The following is a 21,979-nucleotide window of genomic DNA, read 5'->3' as shown; positions in this document are numbered from 1 at the left end:
CACACACTCCTCACTTGTGAGTACGTTTCCATCTTTATCCTTCATTACCCTAACCTGCTGCACATCTTTTCCAGCTCAGTCCCTGTCTAGCCAATCGGTACAGGTCCTTTTCTCCCTCCCTAGTGTCCAACCTCTCATACAACTCATCATAAGCCTTTTCTTTAGCTTCACCACATCTCTCTTCACCTTGTGCCTTATCTCCTTGTACTCTTGTCTACTTTCTTCATCTCTCTGACAATCCCACTTCTTCTTTGCCATACTGTTCCTCTGTATACTCTCATATAACATCTCCATTCCACCACCAGGTTTTTTTTCCTCCTTCCTCTGTCCAAAATGTCACGCCAAGCACCCTTTTTGCATCACCCTTACTACATCTGCTGTAGTTTCCCAACTGTCTGGTAACTCTTCACTACCACCCAGTGCCTGTCTTTCCTTCTCCCTAAACTCAACCTTGCAGTCTTCCTTTTTCAACTTCCACCATTTGATCCTTGGCTCTGCCCTCACTCTCTTCCTCTTCTTGATCTCCAATGTCATCCTACAGACAACCATCCTATGCTGCTTAACTACACTTTCCCCTGCCACCACTTTGAAGTCTTCAAACTCCTTCAGATTGACTCTTCTGCATAGCATGTATTCTACCTGTGTGCATCTACTTCCACTCTTGTTTGTCACCCTATGTTCCTCCTTCTTCTTAAAATACACCACATTTACCACATCCCAAGTCGATCCTTTTGGCAAAATCCACTATCCTCTGACCTTCTTCATTCCTCTCCTTGACACCATACCTACCCATCACCACCTCGTCTCATCTGTTCCCTTCACCAACATGTCCATTGAAATCCGCTCCAATCACCACTGTCTGTCCCTTGGGTACACTCTTCATCACTTCATCCAACTCATTCCAAAAGTTTTCTTTCTTATCCATTGCACACCCAACTTGTGGGGCATATGCATTAATAACATTCATCATCACACCTCCAATTTCCAGATTCATAATCATTACTCTCCCGGCCACTCTTGTAGCGGGGCTACATAGTAATAGTGTTGTCAGTGTTAGTACTAAGTTGTTTTGTGTCCATCGTCCCGTTTGCTGTTTATGTGTGCGTCAGTGAATGTCATCCCCGTAAATACAGGGGGGGTGGATGATGTAAAGAGTCCACAGCCCCAAGATGGAAAGCACCTGTTTTCAATCACAATTACAGCTGGCTCATTACTACAGTATATAAACAATCAGGAGGGAACAGGAAAGGGGAGAGAAGATGAGAAAAGATGGAGATTTTCATTTTCATGACCACTATTCATCTTTACCTGCTGTTTTCCACATCGCGATTTTGGTAACTAGTTTGTTTTTCATTCCGCCGGACTTGCTTCAATTCCCTCATTGCTAGAGACCCCGGGGTCGGACTTCATCATCCACCACAAGCCGAGGATTCACGGTGAGGTTGTTCCATTTGTTCCGGGAAATACAAAAGCATCACATATCTGTTGACCAGTCATCCGCATTCAGGACAGTTTTATACTCTGACTCAAGTTCACGATCATTCATTCCGTAGTTCATTCATTATTGTTATTCATTGTTGTTTGTTACATGTTACAGGGGCAAAGGAGGGTTTGTTGTGTAAATATATGATGGTGTCATGTTGTTGTGTTGGTGGAGGGATATACTGTACATATATATTTTTTTTAAGTGTGAAAGTTGTATTTTTTGTTATTTCATTTAATATAATTAATTACTTAATTTTACATATCTGCTTTTGTGTGCCTATATTTAATCCGTCGATTGTGGGGAAAATTGTATTTGTTAGAGGTATGGCTTGATATATAAGATTCAATCTCAGTAATTTATTCAGGCCACAGGTATTGGAGGTGTAGCTGCCGGCTGGGTAAGGGGTCGGCTGTTACACTCTTTTCACCTCCAAAACACTCTTGACATACTGTTCCTTCATAATAACCCTTACTCCATTTCTCCTTCTATCCACACCATGATAGAACAATTTGAATCCAGCTCCGATCCACCTGGCCTTACTCCCCTGCCATTTAGTCTCTTGAACGCACAATATATCAACCTTCTTTCTCTTCATCATATCTGCTAACTCTTTCTACTTACTAATCATACCGCCAACATTTAAAGTTCCTACCCTCAGTTCCACTACCTATACCATCCTCCTCTCCTACTGCCTACGGACATGTCTCCCCCCTCTTCTTCTGCTTCTTATTCTTCTTCTTCGGCCAGCAGTAGCCCAATTTCCGCCAGCACCCTGTTGGCTAACAGGTCGTTGTTAATCCGGAGCATGACCAATCCGGTATGGAAATTTGTATTTTTGTCCATATATTGATTTGGCAAAATTTTACACCAGATGGCCTTCCTGACATAACCCTCCCCATTTATCCGGGCTTGGGACTGGCATGAAGAAACACACTGGTTTGTGCATCCCCTGTGGCTGGGTTATAATACCGAAGCATTCATTTAGATTTACCTTTTCTTTTAATGGTATTTTTATTTTAAAAGAAGAAATTACTGTATGTTGCTTCTGGAGTGACCATCCTATTCCCTGAAGTTTTATATACAATTAAATTCTAGGACTTTCTTGTGCCTTCAAAACAAGGATTAAATAAAGAATATTTCAAAAAAATGGTGTGCCATACTATTTATTATCTTAACATGGCCACCAGCAGTGCAAGCCTCATGTGTTTAGCTGAAGTTTTTAGTTGGATGACATGCCTCTAAACTGAGAATGTAAGGAGGTACATTGGTACACAGCCTCCTTCAGCTTTCAGCACATTTTAAATTTCTTTTCAGCTAGAGACCTGATTGATGTAGCAGTTGCCAGATCTTTGTGTCTAGATCACACATTCACTAAAATGCGCTCACGCACACACACACACACTCAACACAATACACAAGAAGGCTTTTCCTTCATGATTTTTTTTTCACAGCAACCATTAAATGTGCCCTCTTCTGTCTCTGGTGAGAACATGGGCACAGATGTGAGTGCAGTATGTCTAATTCATTAGTTTGAATATGATCTTTATTAGGCTATATGAATAAGTTTTACTAAAATTAAAAAATTATCTACTGCCTCTCTCGGTTCAGGTTTGGATTTGGAATTTGATGAATATCAGTGCAGATACTTGATTAGAAAGATTGTCTACGTGGATGAAATTCTGTTTAAAGTGTTCTTCAGTGAAGTCTTAGAAGGCTGGAGTTGGAAAAAAAGTGACACAGTGCAATTCAAAACTTGTGTATGTACCCAATCGTTTGGCATTTGGACAAAGCTCTGAACTTTAATTTTTGAGCAATACCACTTCATAACCCTGAACTAGATATGCAGGCTATAAGTTTGATGATTAAATGAATGGGATTCAATACTACACAAAGGAAGTACAATGGCTGATTGATTAGTGCTAATCTCTCACAGCTCCAGGAAGCTGAGTTTGAATTTTGGCCCATTCACTTTCACAGTTGAGGCTACACGGTCACCCCTCATTTTATGTGTTGTTCTACAGCATTTCTTGTTTTGTCCTCCCAAAGCATGCAGATTAGGTCAATTAGCACTCAAATTAGTCCTGTGTGATTGTGTGTGAAAGTATCAAGGAAAAGACTGGTTGGCCCATGTCTTGTTCCTTATGTTTCTGAGGTGGGCCCAAAGCAGGTTAGGTAATGGAGGATGGCTAGATGGATAAATATACATAAAGAACAAATACAACCTCTGTAGTTAAACAAAATGAAACCTGCAAAGATAAGGTTACAGAAAATGTACAATTTTTCAAATTTTTTAAAATTTTTCAATTGGTCCCTAACAAGGTCATTTAACACTAGAATTACCACAGCCTACAAGAAAACTCATAAATCCGGCCCACCTTAAATCCATTCGCACCTCTCCATCAGTGTCTTTTGTCCTGTAAATGTGCCGATTAAGACAAGCAGCAAGCAGCCTGCTATTCCATCCCCCACCGTTGCAGAACGTTTACTAAGTTCTCCCAGCTCATGCCTTGTTTGATTATCTGGGAGTGAACTGCTAGAGTTTTAGAGTGGAAATAATAGATTGTTATTTGGAACACATGCATTTCATGTGTGTTCCGTTTCTACAGTAATCTGTGTAAACATATGCATAAGGTGCATACTAATTCTGCGTGAGCAGAAACACTCAATAAAACTGAATAAAAAAAAAATAAAGTGACGGTGAGATATGAAGAAGGCAGGTTCGCCACTGTTTGTGTGTCAGCTTTTATCCCTCCAGATCAGAGAATGTCCAGTTCCATTGCCTCAAAACACCACTCACATCTACAGTTATTCGTAGTTTCAAATAAAAACTAACAGCGTCAGATCCCTAGGGTGGTGTATGTATCGTGATTGTGAGTGAGAGAATAAAAGTGAAAAAAAAGGTAACTTTTACAAGTACAGTACTATAAATGTACACGGTCTGTTACAGACGCAAACCAAATGTATGTGTGTACTGTATCATATTAACAATAAGAGCAGCTCACTACTGAAAACAGTAAATATAGGAGACAGTCAGGATCGAACCGGGGACTCTTAAATATAAGTCGGCAAATCTTACCACTACGCCACGGAAGCTATTATATTGTCCTGGAACCTTTGGTGCAAGTGTTTATTTGATCTTTGAACTTCAGGCTTTACACATTCTATAGTTTATGCCTACATTTTGTAACATTTATTACTAAAATATGAAAAAGCTTCTGTTTTAACAATGTGTATACACAGATTACTGTATAAACAGAACACACATGAAATGAATGTGCTCCAAATAACAATCTATTATTTCCACTCTAGTTCACTCACTCCCAGATAATCAAACAAGGCATGAGCTGGGAGAACTTAGTGAACGTTCAGCGATGGTGGGGGTTGGAATAGCAGGCTGCTTGCTGCTTGTCTTAATCGGCACATTTACAGGACAAAAGACGCTGACGGAGAGGTGCAAACGGATTTAAGGTGGGCCGGATTTACGAGTTTTCTTGTAGGCTGTGGTAATTCGAGTGTTAATAGACCAGAGTTATTTCTTTATTCTATATGAAAGCTTTTTTTAATACAAAACTGGGAATAAATTATAATTATTTATGTGTATTGGTTAATAAAGCATCCTAAACAATCTGGTACTGAACTTAGGATTAGGATAATTTAACTTTGGAAATAGGGACTTTTAGGTAAAGGTTTGCAATGTGGGCAGTTGTCAGAAGATCCTGACTATTGAAATCAAGTATTAAAATTTGGTCTTACTTTTGAATGTTTTATTTTTAGGGTCCAGCTCAGCTGTGTCCTACAATGTTGCACTCCTTGATTTTGTGCAGAATAACATGACATGGACTGCAGCACAGAACTACTGCAGGAATACAGCTGCAGATTTGGTAACTTTTTATAAAGAAGAAGATATTTGGCTACTCTTAAGCATTACAAAAAACAAAGAATTTTGGATTGGGTTGCATTGTGATAGTGACAACTGGCACTGGTCAAACGGGGACAATCTTACATATTCAAACTGGGACAGAGACCTGTTCTGTGCTTTTGCTCAGTCCAATGGATCTTGGAGTGATTCAGTCTGTGATAAAAATAAACCTTTCATGTGCTACAACAGTTAAGTATCTGTAATAAGTATAATGTTATTAAAGTGAAATAAAAAAGGTTGATTTAAACCAAAAATGTACCCTAATCACATCATTTCATCTCATCCAGAATTTGTTTATTATATTTTATTTATAAATTTTAAAAGCACACATACATTACCCAAATCTAGATTTTCTTTCATTTCTGCCAAATAATAAAATGTCACACACATTCCACACAAGACCCATAAAAAACATTCTTCCATGTTTACCGTTTTTCTAAAATAAACTTTCTTTCAAATCATAGCCAATAGCAGAGAGTACACAGCATTACCACGACAGGATAATGTGACTAAATTGGTAATATGGCAGTATGGAAATAAAATTTCTTTCTACATGGCCTGCAATTCAGAGTTAATGAAATGCACTTTTTCATCCACTTCTCACAGAATCCAGTTTAGGGTTGCAGGGACCTGACCCTATCCAGGTACCATTGAGAGCAGGTCGGGGTTTAACTTAATACTCAGGGTTTCATTACAGGCCACATGTATCCACACATCTACACTCACTCATATGAAGCTGTTATAGAGATGTCAATTGACTTAATACTTATGACTTTGCAATATTGGAGAAAAACAGGAGTACATAAAAAACACTCTTCAATAGGGAGAGCAAGCAGGTCCTACAAAGATTTTGAGCAGATTTTTGATTAAAAGGTCTAGATCTATGAGGCAGCAGCAGTAGGAACATAAGCAAAACACAACAGATAAGTGAAACATAAACATAAAGTTAAAAACTTTGCTAGGTTTTCATCTGGCAAGAAATTGTCCACCATCTTTTACTACAATAAGGGAATTGATAGAAGTTCACAGCAGAGAAAAGCAGAAACCCATGTAGTATACTGTAAGTCAAATGAATCTGTATACAAATTTGATAATTTACTGCTGATGAAAAAAAGAAAACATTAAGAATGAATGCTTTCCTATTTTTCAATACTGAATATCTCAACAAATCTGAACAAAGTTAAAAAATGTACATACATGTTGTGACATTCACGTGTGTTCAGGGAACCTAGTTAACTATTCAGAAGGTTGGAGCATTTTTAATTTTGTTTATTTACTACCGTACATCAAAAGATAGAGAGAATGCATTTATGTTTATTTTTTTTTTTAATAATGACTCATATTTTAAAAAATATCACAAATTAGTAGTGTACATAAAATAGCATTTTACAATATCCATCCATCCATCCATTATCCAACCCGCTATATCCTACTGTAAATACAGGGTCACGGGGGTCTGCTGGAGCCAATCCTAGCCAACACAAAGCGGAAGGCAGGAAACAAACCCCAGGCAGGGCGCCAGTCCACCACAGGACACACACACACACACACGCACACACACACACACCAAGCACACACTAGGGAGAATTTAGAATTGCCAATGCACCTAACCTGCATGTCTTTGGACTGTGGGAGGAAACCGGAGCACCCGGAGGAAACATTTTACAATATCACATACCATAATGCAAAGAGAGACTAAATATGTAACTGGTGAAACAACTTTCATAAGCACCACATTCCAATACATGTGATGTTAAAATGGCAGAGCGGCACAGTGGTGCAGTGGTAGCACTGCTGCCTCGCAGTAAGGAGTCCAGGGTTTGCTTCCCGTGTTCTCCCTGTGTGGAGTTTGTATGTTCTCCCCATGTCTGCGTGGGTTTCCTCTGGGTGCTCTGGTTCTCTCCCACAGTCCAAAGACACGCAGGTTAGGTGCATTAGCAATCCTAAATTGTCACTTGGTGTGTCCTGCGGTGGGCTGGGGCCCTGCCCTGGGGTTGGCTCCAGCAGACCCCCGTGACCCTGTGTTAGGATATAGCAGGTTGGATGATGGATGGATGGTAAAAATGGCATCAGCTGATGTCCTATTGTTAGTTAGTGGGTTGTGATTGGTCTATGTGCCAGAGAGGGGTCTCTGCCGCCTGCACAACTCTACTTCCATTTCAAAAACTTGTATTGGGGATTTGGTTTATTTTCTCTGGAAATGCATTTGTGTATGTATGAAGGAGTCATTAAATTATGATACAAATGCATAAATAAATGTAATCTAGCTGTTATAAAACACTGTCTTGTTATTTTATTTCCCTTTATCAATATACTTACATTAAACTTAATTATTGCAGGTTTATTTGAAAATATCCATAGTTTTAAAGCACTTACTTTTTATTTAACAAAGAGACTTTTCCAAACGTCATATTTCTGAATGGCTCTGTTAATGCCAGCCCTATTTATTTCAGAATGCCTATCTTTATGTCCCTTATTTCAAAAGACTACTTTAAAATTTTACAGGCTAACAAATGTTCACAGTGTTTTAATGCCTTTTATTAGTTGTCCTTCTTGCAAATACAATTCTATGTTCCCTATTTACAGAGACTGGGAACATCAATGAAACATATTTCTGGATAAATGAGAAAATGAGTTGGAGCAGAGCTCAGAACTACTGTCGAGTGAACTACACTGACCTGGTCAGTATAAGAAATGAGAGTGAAAATCAGGAGATAATGAAGAAAGCAAAAATCAGTCCCTTCTGGATTGGTCTCTTCAACAACCCTTGGAAGTGGTCTGATGGAGGGAATTCAACATTTCAAAACTGGACTAGTGGTAATCCAGACAATAACAATCATGCTGAAAAGTGTGTGGTAAATAACTTTCAACTGAATGTTTCTACCTGTAATGAGAATGACAGCAGTTGTTGGAAAAATAACTATGAAGGAAAAGGATGGAATGATGCTAACTGTACTTTGACGAAGACTTTTTTCTGTACTGACAGTAAGATTCTTGGTTATCTCATATTTTCGGAAAATTATTGTTGCTTAAAAATAGTATTCAATTAACTAAAGAAGTTATCTCCAAGCGGGTAATTAAAAGCTTAATATATGCATTTATTCCTGTTTTTTTCTCAGAAACTAATGTTTGCACCTCATATTACTTTGTGTCAAAGCCAATGTCCTGGGATGATGCTCAGAAGTATTGCAGAGCCAACAACACTGACCTGGTGACAGTTGAGAATGAAACAGTAAATTCGGAGCTGCTAAAAATATCAGAAAATAGAAGTTGGATTGGTCTCCGGCATGAAACTAACCACTGGTACTGGTCCAATGGAGATCCTGTCGCCTACACAAACTGGACACATAAGTTTTCTTGTGCTGTGTTCCAGACAGACGGCTCTTGGAATGACTCAGACTGCAATCAACAGAAACCTTTCATGTGCTATAAAGGTGAAAATATTTTAATGTTAATGGAGTGTGTAGAACAACTGCCGGCCCAAATGATAATTACAAAATAAAACTGAAACACTGCATACACAGCTATAGTATGTTATTCAACATAATTTTTGAGAGATTGAGCACTTATATTTCTTTATTCCTATTTTATAGATGAGAGTGTTATGAATTAGAGTCTTTCACTTTAATTTAATTCCATATGAGATTTATATACATGCTATGTGGTCATGTATCCATAGATTGGACTGATTCTATTCATTATAATAATGAGTTTATTTGTTAAGGTAAATCTGCTCTGAAGAACAGCCAAGTCAAAGTAATTTAAATATTAAACGTAGGAAATTTAGGCCAAACTTTGAAGAAGGAAACAAAAAAGTAAAAAAATATGAGTATTTAACACAACCATCTATTACAGGCAGATATTTATATTAGCTTATGCAGAAGTCAAAGTCTTTAATGACCAATTAGCTTGTTTGGAAAAAGGTCACACTTTGTTTCAAACTAATAATCTCTTACAATATTTTTTAGACTGTTTCATTATATCAAAATACTATATTCCTGGTTACTATGCAACTTCTATACTTTAGTTAACTTTCATCCATGCTTATTGTCTAAATGTTGCCACAAGCTGCGGATCAGCCTAATATCTCAGACTGTGTAATACTGAAGTTCAAACTTTCAAACAAGTAGCCATTAAAAGTTTAGGTATGTTACTGTGTGCTATTAGTTTATAGTGACACTTATTTCTTAAACTTGTACCCACAGGTGCATTATTGAGCTCTGTAATTTACAAACCACAGAGATAATATAGTTTATTACAGGAAAGAGTTCTTGTTCAGCTGTAGTACTATCATCATATATGCCAAGCTTTTTTCACAAAGAAACTCATTTAGTAATTATGACTATTACAATACTATTACAATATTAGAATAAGCATATTTGTGGAATTATTCAGAAAATTATTTATCATTATGTAAGGATTATAAGTGCTCTACTATAAACCAGGTTACAAAATGTACAAAGGTAAGAGCTTTAATTAACAAACAGTAAAGAAAAGGACTGATGAGCAGTGAAAAAAATGAATACAAAAGCAAACAATGAAATAGAGAATCTTCATTTGCTTCATTTCTTTCCTTATACAGAAATGAAATGTGAAGTGAGTGAGCCAGCAGAAGACCAACCAGATCAGGGTCTCAAACTCCAACCAATTTCACCCTAACCAGTTGCCTAATTACAAACTGAGTCTTGTTGTTAATTAAACCCGTTCTTTAATTCAATGGCATGTGGCTGCTCTCATGGTGCAATAGCAGACATTTTCAAAATTGTTGATTTTTCTTTTTTTGGCTGTGTATTTCCGGTTTGTTTCTTGAGTTTATCATTATACTTATATCTGTAAGATTATTTGCTAATTTGTTTTTTTTTTTTACCAAATATATATATATACAGTATATAGTAATACAGTATATATATATATATATATATATATATATATATATATATATATATATATATATATATATATATATATATATACACTATATTGTCACACGTGCACATGGGAGGCAGCTAAAGGGCTTGAGTGATGGCAGTTCTGAGACAGGCGGGCTGTGGCAGAGTGCACTGACTCTTTTCTCACTTCCCTGTAGTCCATCCCTGGGAGACTCCACCTGGCTCTCGTGACATCACTTCCGGGACCGAACCAATGGAGACAGAACCAACAGGCGCCGGCCCCTGATGTCACGTCGGGCCTGATCCAATGAGTGACGAACCGTGCCCGATTCCCATGACCTCACTTCCTGTCTTCCCCTTTAAAAGCCTGCCCTTTTTCCCCTTACCCTCAGTCTTGTCTTGGACTCGTTTGTATGCACATCAGTGCTGTTGTTGAGTGAAAACGATTTTGCAGCCAGGATACCAAAATATACGGGTGGCTGCCCCAAAACTTCTTGAGTATGTCTCAGTTTTGTGACATTGGCGTAGTCGGCAGGATGGAGAGTCCTGGAAGAGAAGGGGACAGGACCTGCAAACGTCCAGGTGGGATGTACCGGGGCGAGTTTTCAGGCGGGAGGGTGGCCCGTGTTTGGAGTGGCCGGTACAGGCTCTGCCGGCATGCTCATATAGGCAATCTAGACAGGCCAGGGAGTGTTGGGAGGGGCTCACAGGCGTGGGCTGCCGGAAGGGGAGGCGAAGGGCTCTTTGTGCTCTCGAGGAGAGTGCCTGCCTCCCTGTGAAGCCAGAGCCCGATTTCCACCTAGGGGTGCCCCAGACTGGCAGGTGAGTAACCTGAAAAACTGGAGGTTTGACCCAGGCGGCCAACCCCACAGCAAGCCTGGTCCCTATGGGAAAAAGTAGGGCAGTGGCTGCGGCCACAGAAACTTAAGCCCTCCCAAGTCATAGAGCAGGTGGCTTGCTACCTGCTTCTGGACACACTACCCGTGGTTTCACCCAGCCGGTCTGGGGTAGGGAATTTATAAATATGGCAGAGCTCATAGAGCTCGTGGAGAAACAAAGGGCGGCCTGCAATCTGGGGAGCTGAACCGTCCTCTAGCGAACTCAACGGGGTATGTCCCAACACCTAGCCCCCTGTACAACCCAGAGCTTGTGCGGCGTCCCGGGGTGTGCGCTCAAACGCTTGGGAATGAGGCGGAATGCAGGTGGAGGGAGGAGGGTTGGTGTGCTCTGATAAACCCGTTGGCGGTTCCACACACAGGCATGGTGATCGTCAGCGGGTACAAAGCGTCTGCTCTGTTAGACACGGCAGCAACACTACCATTGTTGCTCGCTGTTTTGTGCTACGCGACAGTGGTTAAATTATAAGGTCGGTATAACCTGTGTCCACGGGGAAACCGCTGGTACAAGGCCGCCCGTGTGTCATCAGTTCACGGGGATCAGTCGGAAATTAACTGTGGCAATCCTTCCTGATCCTCCACACCCGGTGATACTGGGGGGAACTGGCCTGAAATTAAAGCGGTGAGACACATACCACTCCGGGAATACTTTGAGCCTTGTTATAGGCGGGCACAAGCCGTCTCAAGTTGCCTCCACGCCGTGTAATCAGCCGGCAGAGAGAGCAAGCGGCTTCCCTGAGTGGCGTGGTTACCCTCGGGCCGTCGGCGTGCTGGTACGTCATCCACTGAAGCGAGGCGAGCGGAGGAGGCCACGCCCTTGAGGTCGGCGCTGACCCTCTCTCTGTATTGCGGTTTCAATTTAAAGAGCGCGGCTTCTTTCAGAAGGGAGCAATGGAATGGCGACTCCTGAAATTTGCAAAAAATGCAGTGGTCCTTGTAAATGGCCAACGCACTAATCAGTCTATACCACAGGGCCCTTACTTTGTATTAGACAACGACCTTCTTTATCGTGTAGCAATGCATGATGGGCAGGGAGAAAGCTGCTGCTAGTTCAGCGTACCTTCGGCGGCAGGTCTGCGAGCTAGCACCGCCCACCTCCTAGGTGGCCACTTGGGCACCGAAAAACTCTGGAGCGGATCAAGCTCCGTTTCTACTGGCGGGAGTCAATGAGGAGGTTAGCCGCTTTTGCTTCCTGCCGGAGTGTCAACTGCGACAAATTCCCAGGAGGGACCGTGCTCCTCTTGTCCCTATACCCTGATTGATGTTCCCTTCCAAAGAATGGGTCGATTTGGTTGGACCCTAGAGCCCTCAGCCGAGGACACAAGTACATTTTAGTCCTCGTGGATTACGCTACGATACCCTGAAGCTGTTCCGTTGCGCTCAGCTACATCCAAAGCTATCGCGACGGGAATTACTAGGGGTCTTTTCGTGTGGGTGTTCCCAAGGAAGTCTTGACAGACCAGGGGACACCTTTCACCTCGGAGACGTTCAAGGAGACTGCCAAGTTGCTGAAAATAAAGCATTTAAAGACCGCGGTGTATCATCCTCAAACCGGCGGGTTAGTAGAGAGGTTTAATCAGACTCTCAAGCAAATGCTGCGTAAGGTGGTCAGCGAGGATGGAAGGAACTGGGATCAGCTCCTCCCCCTCGTCCTTTTTGCTTATCGGGAAGTCCCACAAGCCTCCACGGGGTTCTCCCCTTTTGAATTACTGTATGGCGACAACCTCGGGGCATATTAGACATTCTAAAGAAGGGTGGGAAGAAGAGGCTCTTCCCTCTACAAATATATTAGAGTATATCGCAGTTCGTGATAGATTGGGAAAGATTGGCCTCTCCTTAAAAGTCACATGGAAGAAGCACAAGCAGCACAGGCCGCGGCATGTCTCTTCGGGAGTTCCACCGGGAGATCGGGTCATGGTCCTAGCGCCTACCTCCCACTCTAATTGCTTGCCCATTGGCAGGCCCCTCTGAAGTTAAGGAGAGGAAGGGGCTGGTGACTATTTGGTGAGTCAACCCAATGCGTCGGCCAAAGGAGCGGAGTTTATCATGTGAACTTGCTGAAACCGTGGAAGGACAGGGACCCCGATCCCTCCTCCGGCCAGCCCCGCTCACTCTTAGCTCACACACACGCCTTAACCCGTGCGGACTTAAGTCCCAGACAGCGGCAGGAGCTGGAAACAGTTATCCGGACCGTCCGGAGGTAGTCAGTGAGCGCCCGGAAGGACCTCTCTGGTTGAGCACAACATTGTGACAGAGCCCGGGGTTGTTGTCCGAGAACGCCCGTATCGTCTTCCCAAGGCAAAAAGGGCTGAAGTGGAGCTTGAGATCAAGCGCATGCTGGAGCTAGGTGTGATTGAGGAAAGTTATAGTCCCTGGTCCAGCCCAATTGTGCTCGTCGGTAAGCCTGGCGGGAGTTGGAGGTTTTGCAATGACTTCCGTCGGCAATCAAGTCTCCCAATTTGATGCTTATCCTATGCCTCGGTGGGCGACCTCCTCGAGAGGCTTGGACAGGCTCAATACCTGACCACACTTGACATGACAAAAGGGTACTGGCAGGTTCCTTTAACGGACACCGAAGGAAAAACCGCGTTTAGTACCCCTAGCGGACACTGGCAGTATCGTGTCCTTCCATTTGGGTTACGGGGCTCCAGCAACCTTCAGCGTCTGGTGGACAAAGTGCTTCGCCTCATAACTCATACAGTGCTGCCTACCTGGATGGCGTGGTCATCTATTCCAGCACATGGACAGAACACCTACAGCATGTCCGAGCGGTATTGCGAACACTTGGTGAGGCGGGCTCGGATTAATCCCAAGAAATGCTTCTTTGGTTAAGTGAAGCCAAATATTTAGGCTACCTGGTGGGTCGGGTACCGTGAGGCCACAGTGCTCCAAAGTTGATGCCATTTTGAAATGGCCCGTCCATGAACCAAGCGGCAGGTCCAAGCCTTTCGGGTTAGCGGGTACTACGCCGGTTTGTACCCGGTTCGGAGAAGCGGCGCCTTGACTGATTTAACAAAGAAGAGGGCCCGAACATTGTGGTATGGACTGAGAACACAGACACTGCATTTAGTGACTTGAAACAGGCCCTTACGTCGCACCTATTTTGATGGCACCTAACTTCTCTTTGCCTTTTATCCTCCAGACGGACGCTTCGGACACAGGCCTGGGTGCCGTGCTGAGCCAAAGCGTCGATGGTGTGGAACACCCCATCATGTTCCTAAGCGGAAACTGTTGGACGGAAACCAGGTATGCAGCGGTGGAGAGGGAGGCCCTGGCGATTAAATGGGCGATTACTCAGCTGAGGTACTACCTGTTGGGCCGGGAGTTCACTCTTGTCACGGACCATGCGCCTCTACAGTGGATGGCCCTGCACAAGGAGTCGAATCCCCGGGTCACCTGCAGCCGTACAAGTTTTCGCTCGTTCATCGTCGGGGTGCTCTCCATGCCAACGCTGATGCTCTTTCGGTTCACGACCTCTCGGTTAGGGTCGCCCGACCCGTCGGGTCTGGGCTAAGGGGGGGGCCTTGTCACACACGTGCGCATGGGAGGCAGCTAAAGGGCTTGAGTGATGGCAGTTCTGAGACAGGCGGGCTGTGGCAGAGTGCACTGACTCTTTTCTCACTTCCCTGTAGACCATCCCTGGGAGACTCCACCTGGCTCTCGTGACATCACTTCGGGACCGAACCAATGGAGACAGAACCAACAGGCGCCGGCCCCTGATGTCACCGGGCCTGATCCAATGAGTGCGAACACGTGCCCGATTCCCATGACCTCACTTCCTGTCTTCCCCTTTAAAAGCCTGCCCTTTTTCCCCTTACCCTCAGTCTTGTCTTGGACTCGTTTGTATGCACATCAGTGCTGTTGTTGGTGAAAGAAACGATTTTTGCAGCCAGGATACCAAAATATACGGGTGGCTGCCCCAAAACTTCTTCGAGTATGTCTCAGTTTTGTGACAATATATATATATATATATATATATATACAGTATATATATATATTGAGATGGACGGCCAAGTCCCATGCCTGGCTGGGACTCCCCTGCTGCATATGTTCCGGGGGAGCAACCATGGGCAGCTCAATACCTTCTCTGGGATGCTTGGTGGCAGCCTCCCTGGACGACGGTGATTCCCCAACCTTCTGCATGGTTCCATGGGAGATGGAGTCCTCCACAGCCTGGTTGGGAGCTGGTGGCCGTTAGGGGGGAGCTGCCTGGAATCAACAGCCCGGCTGGACGAGTCTTCGGCCCCACCCAGAAATGCAATTGGGAGCATGTGGTCAAACACCTGGAACTCTTCCAGGTGGGCTGTAAAAGGGGCCAGCCACCACCACTCGAGGCCAGAATCAGGAGGAAGAGGACAAAGTCGCCTGAGAGAAGTGGTGGCGCCAGAGGAAGGGTTGGTTTGATTTGTGGACTGTGCTTTGGGACTGTGTTGGGCCGGTGGGACACAGGAAAGATGTGTCCCACAGCTGAAGAAAGAAATAAAAGTTTGTTATTTGTACACATGCCTCAGTGTGAATCTGTGCCGGGTTGGGTGCCTATATAGCGCATTATTCGCAATATATATTACCGTATTGCTCTAGTTTGTTTCCATTTTCGTTAAGTTAAAATAGGCAGGTGTTCAAGCTGGCTGTTTGGAGACAAGTAGGTAAAACAAACTCTTGTGAACTTGACATATGGGTCCCATGTAGCTTGCTCTTCAGTATGAGCAGGAAGTGTCCTTGGTAGATTTTATAGCTCCTCATATTTTGTTCCTTTGTTTTGGTCCTCCAATTGTTACTTAAGTTTAATGGCCTGTATTTGATATAGCGCCTAACTAGAGTTCAAGAACCCCCCTAGGCGCTTTACAACACAACAGTCATTCACCCATTCACACACACATTCATACGCTGGTGATGATAAGCTACTATGTAGCCACAGCTGCCCTGGGGCACACTGACAGAAGTGAGGCTGCCGAACACTGGCGCCACCAATCCTTCCGACCACCACCAGCAGTTTAGGGGACTCATTGGCACATTCTCTACCACCAGAAATGTATTTTAATTTTTATTTTTAAGAGTCTGATGGTTGTAACAATTACAAATTCTTTGAAACACATACATATAATAATGTCAAAGTCTGAATAATTTCAGGTAATGGCAGTAATAGTCAAAAATTTAAAGAACATAAGAACATCAACTAAGAAACTTCAACAGGTCTATAAATTGTCAGAGACTAAAAAGAGTCATTCAGATTTACACAGGCAAGTAGAAGCTCCTTGTTCCTCACACCCTATATCTTGAAGGGGCTTTTGAGAACGTTGACATACAGCTATGCAGAGGAGAATATATACTTAGATTTTTGTAGAGAATAGAATGACTGCTATCATAACTGAAATTCTTACTAAACACAATTTCTGCTTTAAATTCAAACACAAATCATGTTTTTGATGCTATTTATTCAATATGCTGTAAATTCAGTGGGCTTTCCAAATCATGTTGCTGTCTTGAAATTTTAGAGTACAACTTTTTTCTATGTAGCTTTGGGAGACCTACAGTACTCTGCCTTGAAGGAAGGGAGAAGATATTTTAATACTGAAGTACAACCCAAAAAGACAATCAGAATCACTTAAAACTTGGAAACCACCTTCTTATTGCTGTGTATTTGTTTCATTTCACTTGTGTGTTACCTCCGGTGTGTTTTTGTGTCCAAGAAGGAGGATTAGCATCATGGATGGACCAGACTCAATGATGGGATATCCATTATGAAAAGATTGTTCCACTTACGGTGCCTCTTCAAAGACACAACAAAAACTACATTTTGAACAAAATACAATACACACAATAAATGCATGAACTATAAACAAAAGTGTGTGTTTTGCACTTGTGTGTTTTGGTGTCTCTCAGTGTCTGGGCTGATTTTACCACTCTATATATATATATATAAGCAATCAACACAGACCTTGGTGTATTCAGTGTTAATGTTTGCATTGTGCCATATATTGGAATGTATGCATATAGTAATAAAATGTATTGCATTCTTCATTCCAACAGAGGGCACATCACAAATATCAGTAACGTTTTTTTTTTTTTTTACAAATATCATATAACAGAGACATAGCTACCACATAGACAAACAGACACTTGTAATTTTATTAAGGTGGATATACTGTACATATATATGGGAGTTAGATATAACAACTTTATTCTAAAGCCTGATTACTTTCACTATATCTGGTATTTTTAGTAGTTAAGGTAAATTAAAAATTTTAAAAGCAAGAATAAAAGTAAATTGAAAGAAAAAAATAAAAACAGGTCAGCAGATTTATTTTTTCTTTAATAGTTTGCATACTCTTTTGTTAATCTACCAATACACTTCTGACTCAATAATTGTAAAAGGTGTTTTTTGCTTCATTGCCGAATGCCTTTCCCAAAGCATATGTGATTTGTCAACAACACCATTTTGCTCAAATATGTAAAGTGCAAAGAATCTCTCTCTCTGTGCCTCAAAGAATGATTTTATCCTCAAAATGTAAGTCTCACTACTGTACAAATTAACTGGTGACAAAATGGAAACACCTGAGAAGTGAACTGAAATGGTGTCTAAAGGGTCCATCTGTTGTCCTCAGGGGTTTTCAAACTAACGTATTGTTGTCTTTTGATATCAAGTTCAAGCTTCTGAATAATACACAGTAACTGCAAAGAAAATTTTCAGCTGGTCATGACTGATTTTAGACCTCATGTGCTCCTGTAATTTGGCTTCAGTATGTTGGACTCAGTCAGAATTACATTTAATACACCGTCACTTATAAGCAGACTGAAATTCTGTAAGGGACTATCTGTAGGTGATACGTCTCTCCTGTGCTCCGAAGATCAGTGAACAACTTTAAAGTTGTCCAGAACTCTTGCTACACTAAGCACATTTAGAAGTTGTTTCAGTTTACAGTTTCTTAAAAATTGTCACCTTTGTGTGATTCACTATCATTGACACTAGTATCTACTGTATAATGCTGCCATGGACCATTCTGAAGGACTGTCACTATTACAACACGGCAACTCGCTTTCTTCATGCACTTTATGCTCTGTCAGCCTGTATTCAGCTTTCCAGCTACTGCAAATGCGATTACAACAGGTGCACTCCCTGGGGATGATGGTGTGTGTGTGTGTGGCTAGCTGACCTCTTATGTAAACGATAATGGCAAGGAGCTTGAAGTGGACTTCAGCAAGTCAGAAAATATTTTCATGAAACACAAAGAGCAAATATTCTTCATACATCTTGATTACTTATTTATTAATATTAATTATATCCAAGGCTTCTGTTAACAGTAGGGTCCTGGACTGTAGCCCAAATTAGCCAATGTATAAATAGCCAATGTAAAAATCTAGCCATGACCACCGGCTCTTGTAATTATCAATTTGAGGGAGCACGTGACTTTGATCACATTCAACTTAGACCTTTACTCTTCTTTTCTTCCATTTTCTGATTTGACATCTTTTATACTATAAACATGCGCACACATTCAGAGTGCGCAAGTCCATGTTTGCTTTAAGAGTTGGAATGGAGTAACCTTCTAGTGTAAGATTTAGGCACGTGCATTGCATACCAAATGTCCTATTGCCATACATTGCTGGTGTTCACACTGTGTAGATCTCTAAGATTTTTTTCTGACACATAATACACAGCAGAGCTTTTAAATACACTGGCCCTTATAATTCATCACGATCTTTCAGCAAATATGAACAATGCTTTTTTGCCTCAATTCTTTAAAACTGGTCTAAAGATTTAGTATTAAAACATAACGTAACACTTCCATGAAATGGTGCAAAAATTGTTATTATTTAATGTTTTTCTGTAATCTATCATTATAGTTATGTGTGTATGGTTATTTGCAAAATCAGAATAAATTTTATTGCTGGATTCTCTTCTTGGTTTCCCCAAGTTCCACGTTAATGTTAAGCAAATCAAGGTTTTTTAGCTTGGATGATACCTCTCACTGTCAGTTTGAGAAGTATTATCATTACAATCATCTTAATAATAATTATGTAGACTTTTTCTATTGACTAAAGTCAGCTTTCACATGTAAACATAAAAGGTTAATATCTTCAAGTAGCGTCTTTAATGCATTTTTCCCATTTAATACTATTTCAAAGTCATAATAAATAAACATTAGAATAAACATTAGATATGAAGTAGACTACCACAACCAGAAACTGAATTCTTTACAACGTACACTTTGTTTTAACAGAATCTATCAACATTAGTCGCACATACTTCTGGATAAATGAGAATATGACCTGGAGCAAAGCTCAGAATTACTGTCGAGTGAACTACACAGACCTGGTCAGTATAAGAAATGAGACTGAAAATGAGAAGGTAAGGAAGTGGTCTGATGGTAGAACTTGTATGACGATGAATACAGATGGGCAATGGAGCAACAAGGACTGCAAATCCAATTATTCCTTCTTTTGCTTCCAGAGTAAGGTTCTCTGTTTACTTCATAAAGTTAAAATGTTGTTTTGCACACATCATTTTATATTGATTAACAAGCGATATTGAGATAAATACACAAAAGTAAAATTTGTCTTTCATTGTGCATTCCTGATATTGATATAATGTATCTATTGGGAGTATATAGTGTACCATATTACATTACTCACTGACCCTGAATGTTGTCATATTTAAGAGAATAATATGAAAATAAGCATTTTCATAATTCATTTTCAAATGTAATAAATTAAAAAAACATTGAGAAAGAATTATTATGCCAGTGATTAAAAAGGTACTAATATATCAGATGGTTTCAAACTACAGTGGTTTATAAATAAAGGGTTATTGAAAATCATTTTCGCTTTTTTCCAAAGGATTTACAAAGGATAAACACAGGAAATTATACTTTCAAAATAATAATTATAACATTATTTCTATAATATCAATATCTCTTCCCCTTCTCTTCCATTTTTTAAATTCAAGTTCAGGAAAGTTTAGTTGCCATCAAAATAAATTATGTTGGTTATACATATGCTCAGAGAATTAATATTGACAGTGAAATTCTTGGTTGCATGAGCTAGCAACATTCTACACATCACACCTCACGGGCGCTAGAATCAGTAATAATTACTACCTTACCTTTAAGCTTATGTCTTACTTACCTCAGAACTTCTAAATTAATAATTCAATCTTATTTTATATTGCATTATTAAATGTATGCATCGTAACAAGTCATTGCAAAGAGCTCACAAAATTACAATTAAATGTTGAATGTACCTATTAAACATGTATAGTATCAACAGCAGCCTACTTTCAGGTCTCAATTACCAATACCTACACTACAAGTATCTTCAAACGTTTTGATCATCTGCTGTATAGAAGGAAATACTTGAAGAAATTAACCTAAGAATTATCACTAGAGAGGAAACTCAGCCTCAGCATTGTGTGCTAACTTCTAAATCTATTCAGTCTTGTTTTGTTTAACTCTTTCCTGTTTGGTGCCAATTGTAGTCTGTATGTGTAAAATTTAGTTGCATCTCCAAATCACAAAAATAATGTTGTGGAGGTGTAGAGCAAGTCTGAAACAATCCAGCATTTTTTAGTAAAATATTGTTAATTTTCGTGTTATTTACTCTTCAGTTACATTCTGTTTTCAGAGAGCAGAAGGCTGTTTACATTCATATAGAGCTACACATCTTCCTTTCTCTCTTTCCTGCTGGCTCATAATATGTTCTGGTAGACCAGTATAGACTGTGTCACACCACCACTGCCTGTTTCTCAGCAGAGCTGATGTGGTAGGAATATTCTGCTGGATAACCTCAGGCAGATCAACAGTTACTAAAATACAGTCTGGCAGGATGGCAGCTGGGAGAAGATGGCCATAGTGAGAGAGATGTGAGGAACTTGTGGAGAAGCTTAACTCGTTGCCTTGGGATCTTTGAAATTGGGCATTTTAAAGTATTTATTGTTAATTTTATGTTTAACCTCCACAATAGCACTGATTTTAATAATGGATTATTTATGTACTTTATTTGATCTGCATTGCACTTTCTTGTGTGGACTCCATTTTAATAAACATGCACTTTACATATTTGGAACTTTGAACCTGGTTGTTCTTTATTACTTGCCACTGTGCCTATCCTTGGTTTATGAACGACTAGGGGGTCATGTGGACTATTTTAAGTTGAGTGACAGCCCTGTTAGTTGACTATTGACACCAAGATCTGATTCATTTTTAGCAAATACAAAATCCCCCCATTGTAAGTTTATCATAGCAGTAAATGTGCCAAATGTATCGTGGTCTCCTTCTCTAGGGTCTCCTGTGTCTCCTTTGCAGAACACCCTTTAGGACCAAACATGATTTTACTTTATATACATGATCTTTAGAGATCTGCAATCCAGTCATTTTGTGGTATCCAATAAGCTACATGTTAAGCTATATAGCTTGGGAAACATTCTGTTACCTTCAGACCTTCAGAAAAACATTCAGCTACAGTATCTTGAGAAAACAATAAAAAAAGAAAGCTGTTGACATTGCAATTACTTGAGAAAATTATTCTGTTACCTTGAGAAAAATAAATTATATTTGAACATACTTTCTCGAGTTCTTTAAAATATGCCTGTAAAGATCACCCAATTATATGGATGAATCTTACAGCATTAAAAGAAAGCAGGATTACAAGTATCATTTAACAACCAGACAGTGAGTTAAAATAATATGGTAAAGAAGATTTTAAGATAAGATTTTATTAACAAACAAGCAATTTCAAAAAAACAGATTAATATTAAAACTGTCCTAATTAATGGCTTTGTGGTAATTATTAT

The 21,979-nt window shown here is 40.6% G+C and overlaps 1 protein-coding gene across 8 annotated transcripts in view; it reads left to right on the top strand.

The window, feature by feature from the left end:
• LOC120539110 (macrophage mannose receptor 1-like) overlaps window positions 1–21,979 on the top strand; it is a 98,403-nt gene that overhangs the window by 17,530 nt on the left and 58,894 nt on the right. For 3 of the 8 annotated variants that reach the window (XM_039768874.1, XM_039768873.1, XM_039768876.1), the window contains exons 5-7: window positions 5,261–5,593; window positions 7,992–8,390; window positions 8,525–8,839. In XM_039768874.1, the coding sequence (XP_039624808.1) occupies window positions 5,261–5,593; window positions 7,992–8,390; window positions 8,525–8,839 (1,047 nt within the window). Of the gene's footprint in view, window positions 1–5,260; window positions 5,594–7,991; window positions 8,391–8,524; window positions 8,840–19,412; window positions 19,823–21,979 lie in introns of those variants that run through there. The other 5 variants (XM_039768878.1, XM_039768879.1, XM_039768875.1 and 2 more) reach the window with 4 other exon arrangements.

Source organism: Polypterus senegalus, chromosome 11, assembly GCF_016835505.1.
Source record: "Polypterus senegalus isolate Bchr_013 chromosome 11, ASM1683550v1, whole genome shotgun sequence".
NCBI classification, from domain to species: Eukaryota; Metazoa; Chordata; class Cladistia; order Polypteriformes; family Polypteridae; genus Polypterus; species Polypterus senegalus.
This window is presented reverse-complemented; position numbering and strand designations above follow the sequence as displayed.